Here is an 8,079-nt window from a genome sequence, read left to right on the forward strand (position 1 = left end):
AGGAGGATCACAGCATTTCTCCTTGGCCTATTAACACATGTGTCTAATGAGCTTTTAATATGACACTGCATGTAGCTGACCTCTTTTTGCTACTGTCAACAACAACACAAGCCTTGAATTCAAATTCTATTATTTTTGGACCCTCTATGATAGATGCCCCATGCACCGTTCTGTGCAGGTCTGTCTAGAAAAATGATTTTTTAAAAATATAACAGCAAGTTAAGTCCTCTTATCTTTGATCAGTATTAGTCAAGCAAGTCTCAAGTCCTCAAAATTGTGACAGAAGTCTAATTTGAATGAAGTCATGTGACTTGAGTCCCCCACCTCTGCTACAAGCTAGACAGGGTAATAATAAAATTTCACTATGCTTCCAGTCACTACATTTCCTCTTATTTGGATTTATAATGTGTTTGTGGTACCCCAACATGAGAGTTTAAAAAGACCATCATAATGTACGGTGTCTTTCTCAGCTGTGTCACAACAAATCATTGGTGGATGAAGTATCATATCTTTTACTTAAATGGACAGTTTACTACAAAATCAAAAATACATATTTTTGCCCTGGCCTGAAGTTCTATTTATCCATCTGGATTTTTTTGGTGTGAGTCACAGAGTTTTGAAGATATGGGCTGTAGAGTCTTCTCTCCAATATAATGGGACTAAATGGTACTCAGCCATCAAAATTCTAAACCAGTGCCTTTCTCCAAAAATCATGACCCAGTTACTCAAGATAATGCACAGACCTTTTTGCAAAACAAAGTAGTTCCTATATGAAACAGCTCAGAAAAAGGTCTGTGGAGTAACCGGGTCATGACTTTTGGAAAGAAGTTGAATTTTTCAAATGTACTTATTTTGGTGCTTTGAGCACCACAAGCTGAGTACCATTTAGTCCCATTATATTGGAGATAGCAGGAGGCCAATTTCTCCAAAACTCTGCAATTCACACCCAAAAAATCAGGATAAATAAATGGCACTACAGGCCAGGGGAAAATATTTTTTGATTTAGGGGTGAAGCGATCCATTAAGCACAAGTAGTCGTACCACAGTGTAGAAATACACAGTCACAAATAAAAATTGTACTTAAAATACAATACATAAGTATAAACAGTAATTATATTAAACATATCAAAAGCATTAAAAGTTATTATCATCCAAGGTATTATATCTAGACCTGTTTAACTGTATATTTATTATTGAATTTGTTCTGACTCATTATCATCTAAGTGGAGCTCATTGTAACAGCTGTTAATACTATGACAATATAATCTCTTATTAACTGATCATATGTTTGTCATATAAAATCTGGATCTGCATAGTAACTGATACTTATCTGTCCAATATATGTAGTGGATCGGCTTCTGAAATGTAGTGGAATACAAGTAAAAAGTAAAAGTAAAATGGAAATACTCAAGTAAATTGCAAACTTATCTCAAATCTGTTCTTACAGTACTTGAGTACAAATACTTAGTTACATTCCATCCCTACTACAAATAAAGGTGTTCCTACATGTGGTGATAAACAACAGTTATCATAATGTTTTTTTTTGTCCTTATATTGTAATAAACTTCAAAGATTTCTAATGGGAACACTTGGCACTCAGTCCCAGGCTGCCTACCAGTGCAGGGACAGCCCAGTTTCTCAGCTTCAACAGGCCCTCTATTCACACTTCACTTCATGCAGCACACTCAGTACAGTTCAGTGTTCTATGGCTGAGATGTAAACAGCTAAAGGAGACCTGGTGAGAAGCTCTTAAAATAGCCCCCCACTGCTGCACATTTACACCTCTGACCTTTCATGCTTGTACAGTCACTGCTGTGGAGAAATTAAATGGGCAGATACAAGTCAAATGTAATCCCGTGTTCTCTGGCTTTACAAACAGACAGGCGCACACAAGCACGGGCACAACAGAAACAACCAGGCGTGTCACATTGTACGATGTCATGCAAAGTTAATATGTCAGACCTGATCTTTTTGATCGGGATTTGAATTCCAGGAGTTTCCAGCCGACATCTGCCAGGCTCGCCATGTTTACACAGTGTCAAAGTAGCTTGAAAGCTCGAGAATTTCCGGTGTCGTCCTTTAAAATAAAACGGGGACAGGAAGGCTCACAACGAGTCAGTGTTGTGAACAACACAAATGTAAAAGGCTGGCGTTGCCTTTTCACAGACAGCTCATTACAGGTTGAGTGAATTTTTTCTTAGTGTTTAAGAGTATGACGGTCTTTTGTTTGATACATTATGTTTCCTTAACTTACTCGCCAGCTTGAAAAATCTCTTATTCTGAAGGAAAACCGTCTTCACTTCCGATTTGGTCCTCGTTAACCTCCTTTCGCTTGATGCAGCTGTCAACTGTCAAACTACCCGAAAGCACGACACTGACGTAAATGAGGAAATTCTCATCTCATTGTTTACCCTTATTTCGGTGCATAGCCTCCATATCTTTCGAATATAATGAAAATACCAGTGCAAGTGTCTAAATTTAAAACGAAAATTCAATACACTGCGTCATTTAAAAAAAGAAGCTGCTATATCACCCTGCCGTAAAGCTCTATGCCGTATTGCAGTTGGTGTTGTTGTGAGGAACTGCACTAGTACAAGGATGTGGATATTTAATATCAATATTTTGGCTTTTTTGTTACTTTTTGTGGGGCAGTACAACACATTTGCTCTTCAGGATGTGACGGCGGACCTTTTCGGTGCCGAAAACTATGGGACGGTGGCAGCGTTTGGAGATTTTTACGCGGATAAACAGACAGACATCTTCATCATCAGAGAGCGTATGCTAATTCTTCTGTACTCTGTCGTGTTAGCTTATTAACCGCTCACACAATTATGTATGGTGTCTGATATATATTTATCGCGAGGTTTTAATCATAATAATGGATAAAATTGTACCATGACGAAAACTCACCGCTATAATTCCGTAAGGGTTTACCTGTACTGTACATCGCCCTGTTTCAAGTCTTATGTCTTAGCTAGTTAATTATTTAAAAGTCACTGAATGTCTGTGCTCCCTGTTATATTAACTTTAATTAGAACAAATATATTTGACTTATGCTATGTGGTCTTTTTATTATTTCAGAGTCTGAAGTGGTGATATTTTTGGCTGATTCGAAAATACCTTACTTCAAGCCCAAAGTCAACATCACTAAGGACGTTTTTCCAAGGTACGTATGACTGCCAGTGCTACTTTAGTTTCAGTCAGTGTCATAATATCTGTGCCATGTGTTGATTTGCTTTTGATTGTCAGTACTGAGGAGTTGACTTGTTCAGGGTGGTTATGTTTACTCTTTAGGAGGGAGTAGACACTCTCATGGCAGCCATATTGATATGATATGAGTAGTGCAAACACAGGTGTTACCAGTGATACTGATTAAGGTTGTGAGGTTTGACCTGAATGTAACGGAATCTTAATTATTAGCATTGGTAACACCTGTGTTTGTTTGTTTGTTTGTTGTATTTCAAGTAAAAATTGCTTGCAAGTGAAAAAGAACTACTGCATTGCAGGGGTACTTAACCTGCTTAATGAAATGATGTTTTAACTGATTAACAAAACTTAGTGCAAGGACAGATAAATGAGATATTTTACTGAGTTTAATAAATGCAACTGTATTTTAGTTGTTAATGCTTTGGTAACATTTGAAAGAGATTTTATAACATTATAAATATAGATGGGACTTTTTCGTCATCTCAGCACTTCACAGCAGACTGTAAGTAGTAGCTAGTTTTAGCTGCAGTAGTGGACCAATCACACTTCTCTGTTCCTAACAGCATAATTTATCTCATGTGAGAAACAGTGCGAGTGTGATTTATTTTCATTGTGATTTAAAAACTTGGCACCCTATTGGCGGTCAGATTTGGCCATTGGGTCACAAGTTGAGTTTTACAGGTCTATAGCTATGTATAAAAAAAGCTGAGGCACCATGTCACTGGATCTCACTTTAATGGTCAATCTTCCTATTCAGTAAGCCCCTCATCACCAGTGTGGTTCCCGGAGACTATGACGGAGACTCTCAGATGGATGTCCTTCTTACAGCTCAGATGGATACCAAGAGCACCAAGACAACTGTTTTCATCTTCTGGGGCCACAACCAGACATTAGGTACAGTGAATGGGTGCTGAGGGTGGGTGGTGGTCAGAAAACACTGATAAAGGATTTAGCTCACTCTTTTTGGTACGTAATGTTTGCTGGGCCTTATATAAATATGTATTTTTTTTCTCTGTTGTTAACTGTATTTTTGTTCACATTGTGATACACAAAATCAGTAGTTTACAAACTCCAGCTGAGCTCCTCTGGTGGGTGCAAATGATCAGTCGGAAAATGTGCAGTAAAACTATGGTTGAGTAGACCAGGGGCCTTCTACATAAAAGTGTTCTTAGTACTTACTCTTAAGTTAATTTCTGGCAGTGTGGTTATGTTATATTCATAAAAGATACTGAGCCTAAAAAAACCTTGCTTACACACGCATTGAATGCAGAGGAGTGGCCATTGCCTGCTGAGGCAAACAACACACACGTTGTTACTCTTGTTTGAAGCTGCGATTTCATTGATCACCAAAGACATGAATTTGTGCATGTGTGATCTGGCCCTAATTCTGTAAACCAAATGGTGAGTTGACAAAGAAATGCCAACATGTAGCTTGGGAGTGTGTTGCAGTTAATTCCTCACACCATCAATTCCTAGTTCACAGACTTGGGTACATATGCATCCCAAACTGCAATAGAAATAGAAATTTCACTTGTGTCATTTGTGTCAATCATTTCCATGTCAAAATAATAATAATAATTACAGCTTGCATCCCTTTGCTGTGTCTCACTGCCACCCCCCTTCCTTTCTTGTAAATCTTCAGCTATGTCAAATAAAGGCACAACAAAGCCCTACAAAACATTTACTTTAGAAAAAGAAAGGTTTTATGAGTTACAACTTATACATGGTTTCTGCGTAGTCATACTTAAGATCAAAATTGATTTTAAGCCTATTTTATAAATCACATCTCTTTTTTACAAGAGAGATTTTGACGGTCAGACACAGGTGTAACTAATTACATCATTAAATTCTGCACTGCTTTGTTAAAATTGCTGGAGTCTAGCCATCGTTAATGTTAGCACCCCTACCTGTGTTTTTTCCTGCAATGATGAGAGAAAGTCTGTTGTGCAAAGGTAAATTAATCTTATTAATTTGGGAAGAATGATAACAGAACCATTGTGCAGTTCAATATGCAGACTTTTTACAGAGAAGAAAAGAAAATCTCATTAAGCAAACATGTCAGTCAAATTCAAGAAGGCTACCTTGCTGTCAAGTGCACTGTCAGTGCAGCAAGAGCACCTTGTGCCCTCTGTGTTGAAAATTCTGGCAGACTGGGGGGAAGTTTATCCTCTTTGTTAAATAAAAGGAATAAACTAAACTAAACCGCTAGTCTAAATTTACACTATAAAGCTGTTAGTAAGCCTGAGGCTTTCTCGAAATCTATATAATGTCCACTTTTACTTCCTATAGGCTTTTTCCACAGAAGTCATTTTGACATCACAGTGGGGAAATCACAGATGTAATAATAAGATTAATGATGGCTGAATTCAGTTTAGGTGTTTCATTTTCAAGTCCTAGTACTGTTCATGCTGCCCCACTGTCACACTGTTATGACTTATTGTGACACTAGAATAGAACTGAGCCATTATTAACGTTATTAGTAAAACCTGTTTTTCCTACTATGACAAGTCAAAATGTGTGCTGTGAAAAAGGCATATTATCATTCAGTCCAGAATGATGAATATAAACTACACAACTGTGAAATTACTTTCCATACTTACATATATATGGATGTTATAGAGTGGTGTACAGTGACAGATCATGTGTTCCTTAAAGTGGTGCAGCAGTAGTCAGTAACGTAAAAGTCCAGTTTGTAAGATTTAGGGGGATTTATTAGCAAAATATGGAAGAATCAGCTCAAAATAAGAATTGTTGCTTTTTCATTGCCTAGAATGAGTCCTTTATATCTAGACAGGGTGTGGTTTCTCCATCAAGGCCTCCTCATCACTACTGTAGCCCAAAAAGTAAGCGAAGTAAGCACTGCCTCTAGATACAACCTTTTGCGTTTTGTGCAAGTTGCATGGCCACCGTAGGTTCTCCTACACTCCTGGAGTTGGAGGGTGAGGTGAGCAGTATTCAGGTGGTTGCAAGCTACAACCTTACTGATAGATGACACAAAATCAGCAAAAGTAACAGCTACAACCTCAAAGGAAATAACGTATTCTTTGTTAGGCTGTTATTTAGTCTTTTAGAAGACAAAATGCCATTTAAACATATACCAAGATGAAAATTAATGATCTGAAGTACCTGAGTGGAAACCTATCAGCAGGGGGTTTATGTGAAAATCGTTCAATCAAATTTGTGCCTTCTCTGTTTAAGATGAAGCCCATTTTATTATAAGACAGCTAAAAAAAGATACTGGATGTTCTTTTGTGCCCAGCTGAATATTTAATAGAAATTGTGTACATAGCTGTTGACACTAGAACCAAGGAAAATCTGTTTAGCCTGACTTGACCAGCCAACTGATTTTCTGTGCTGTATTTTTGTGAGACCACACATTACTCAGGGCCTCTTGCAACTTTTTGTTTTCTGCAGATATGAGTGGGTGGATCATGCTTAACAAGACCTTTGCAGATCAGCCTCTTGTTATGGAGTAAGTATCAGTCTGAATGGTGTTAACAGAAACTCTACTTTGGTTTCAAAATATTGTTCAAATTAAGATAAGTTTAAGTTCAGTCCAATACAACACTACTACTGATTGTGGCCTCAGAACTGACCTACAAAACTCTTAACAGCATTAATAAACTGAATGTGATAAAGTATTTATTGCAGGACTGTAGCATTAGTTTGTATTTGTATGTGTTAGTGTATCTAATAAAATATTACATCAGTGTAATTTTTAATAAAGTGATTTAATTTAATTGAAAAAAATCTTCCCACAGTTTCAATGGGGACATGATCCCAGACATTTTTGGAGTTACTGAGTCTCCTTCCACGGAAGTCTGCTATCTCACCACCAGGTAATGTAATCATTTTTAAACTCAAGTAGAATTTCCCATGTTTATTTCTAAAACTCTCATACCTTGAATAACATTATAAAATGCAGAGCTTTTAACTCCTGTTGTTGCCTGTGGTTTTTCTCCCCTTTAGGGTACCCAAGTGTCTGAATGCACTGAGTTCACCTGTCAACATGCGCAGTCCTCACTCTAATGCTTTCATTGACCTCAACAAGGACTTCACCGCTGGTGAGTCAGTGATGTTTAAGCAATGCCTAACAAATGCAAAATGTGTTGGGTTGTTGAGAGTGTACAGCATACTTTTCAGGAAAGTTGTGCTCAACAAACACATACGTCTTATTAAATCTTTGCATTTATGGCTATGTGTGCTTTGAAAACTCACACAACCTTACTGACAAAAGCTCCTAGCAGATTTCATAGGATAAGTGGTAATGTCACCTGCTAAACCTGTGGGTTTGTGTTGAAAGAAAATTAGTTAATTGGAGGCAGGCAAATTGGAGGTTCAGACTGAAGGTCATGTCATAGGAGATTGAGACTTGATTCAAGGTCATTTTTTTTCCAGTTCTGTTCTTCTGTTTCTCACTGTCCTGCTTAATATTAAGTATTAAGTGTTTTGGAGTATTTCCTGTCATTGCCTCAGGTTGACCATTCTCTGAACTCTGAACCTATTTCATAAAATAATCATTGTAAGTCCAGTTCTTTGTTTAGATGTACACATTTTTCACATCCTTGATGGACTGAAGCTACCCTGTTATAAAGAATCTTCTGTATGAGGCAGCAGGATGATGAGGCGCCTATAAATGGACATTCTGTTGGATCATGGAAGGATATGATTTAAGACACTAAGAGCAAGCATCTTCCCTATCAAAATGTCTTTACTCAAGCCTCTGTATGTTTTGGTATATGTGTTTGCTAACACTGATTGTGTGAGTGTACATGGCTATAAAACCAGACATACTCACCTCCACTCAGACCCTGCTGTGTTCCTTGTAGCTCACATTGTGCAATGTGCCATTGATTCATGATGACTAAGACC

General features: G+C 37.6%; 2 protein-coding genes across 3 annotated transcripts in view; one reads left to right on the forward strand and one right to left on the reverse strand.

The window, feature by feature from the left end:
• The window catches only part of phkb (phosphorylase kinase, beta), a 156,557-nt gene extending 154,507 nt beyond the window's left edge, over positions 1-2,050 (reverse strand). The window contains exon 1 of one of the 2 annotated variants that reach the window (XM_084721285.1): positions 1,963-2,050. In XM_084721285.1, coding sequence (XP_084577411.1) covers positions 1,963-2,026 — 64 coding nt within the window. In that variant the 5' untranslated portion in view covers positions 2,027-2,050. The remainder of the gene's footprint in view (positions 1-1,962) is intronic. The other variant, XM_084721293.1, reaches the window with a different exon arrangement.
• Positions 2,051-2,532: 482 nt separating this feature from the next.
• itfg1 (integrin alpha FG-GAP repeat containing 1) overlaps positions 2,533-8,079 on the forward strand; it is a 181,913-nt gene continuing 176,366 nt past the window's right edge. The window contains exons 1-6 of the mRNA XM_084721305.1: positions 2,533-2,776; positions 3,082-3,166; positions 3,965-4,101; positions 6,622-6,679; positions 6,969-7,046; positions 7,177-7,271. Of these exons, the coding sequence (XP_084577431.1) occupies positions 2,599-2,776; positions 3,082-3,166; positions 3,965-4,101; positions 6,622-6,679; positions 6,969-7,046; positions 7,177-7,271 (631 nt within the window). The 5' untranslated portion in view covers positions 2,533-2,598. The remainder of the gene's footprint in view (positions 2,777-3,081; positions 3,167-3,964; positions 4,102-6,621; positions 6,680-6,968; positions 7,047-7,176; positions 7,272-8,079) is intronic.

The sequence above is a fragment of the Lutjanus erythropterus genome, chromosome 1 (genome assembly GCF_056507025.1).
Source record: "Lutjanus erythropterus isolate fLutEry1 chromosome 1, fLutEry1.hap2, whole genome shotgun sequence".
In the NCBI taxonomy this organism is placed as follows: domain Eukaryota; kingdom Metazoa; phylum Chordata; class Actinopteri; order Lutjaniformes; family Lutjanidae; genus Lutjanus; species Lutjanus erythropterus.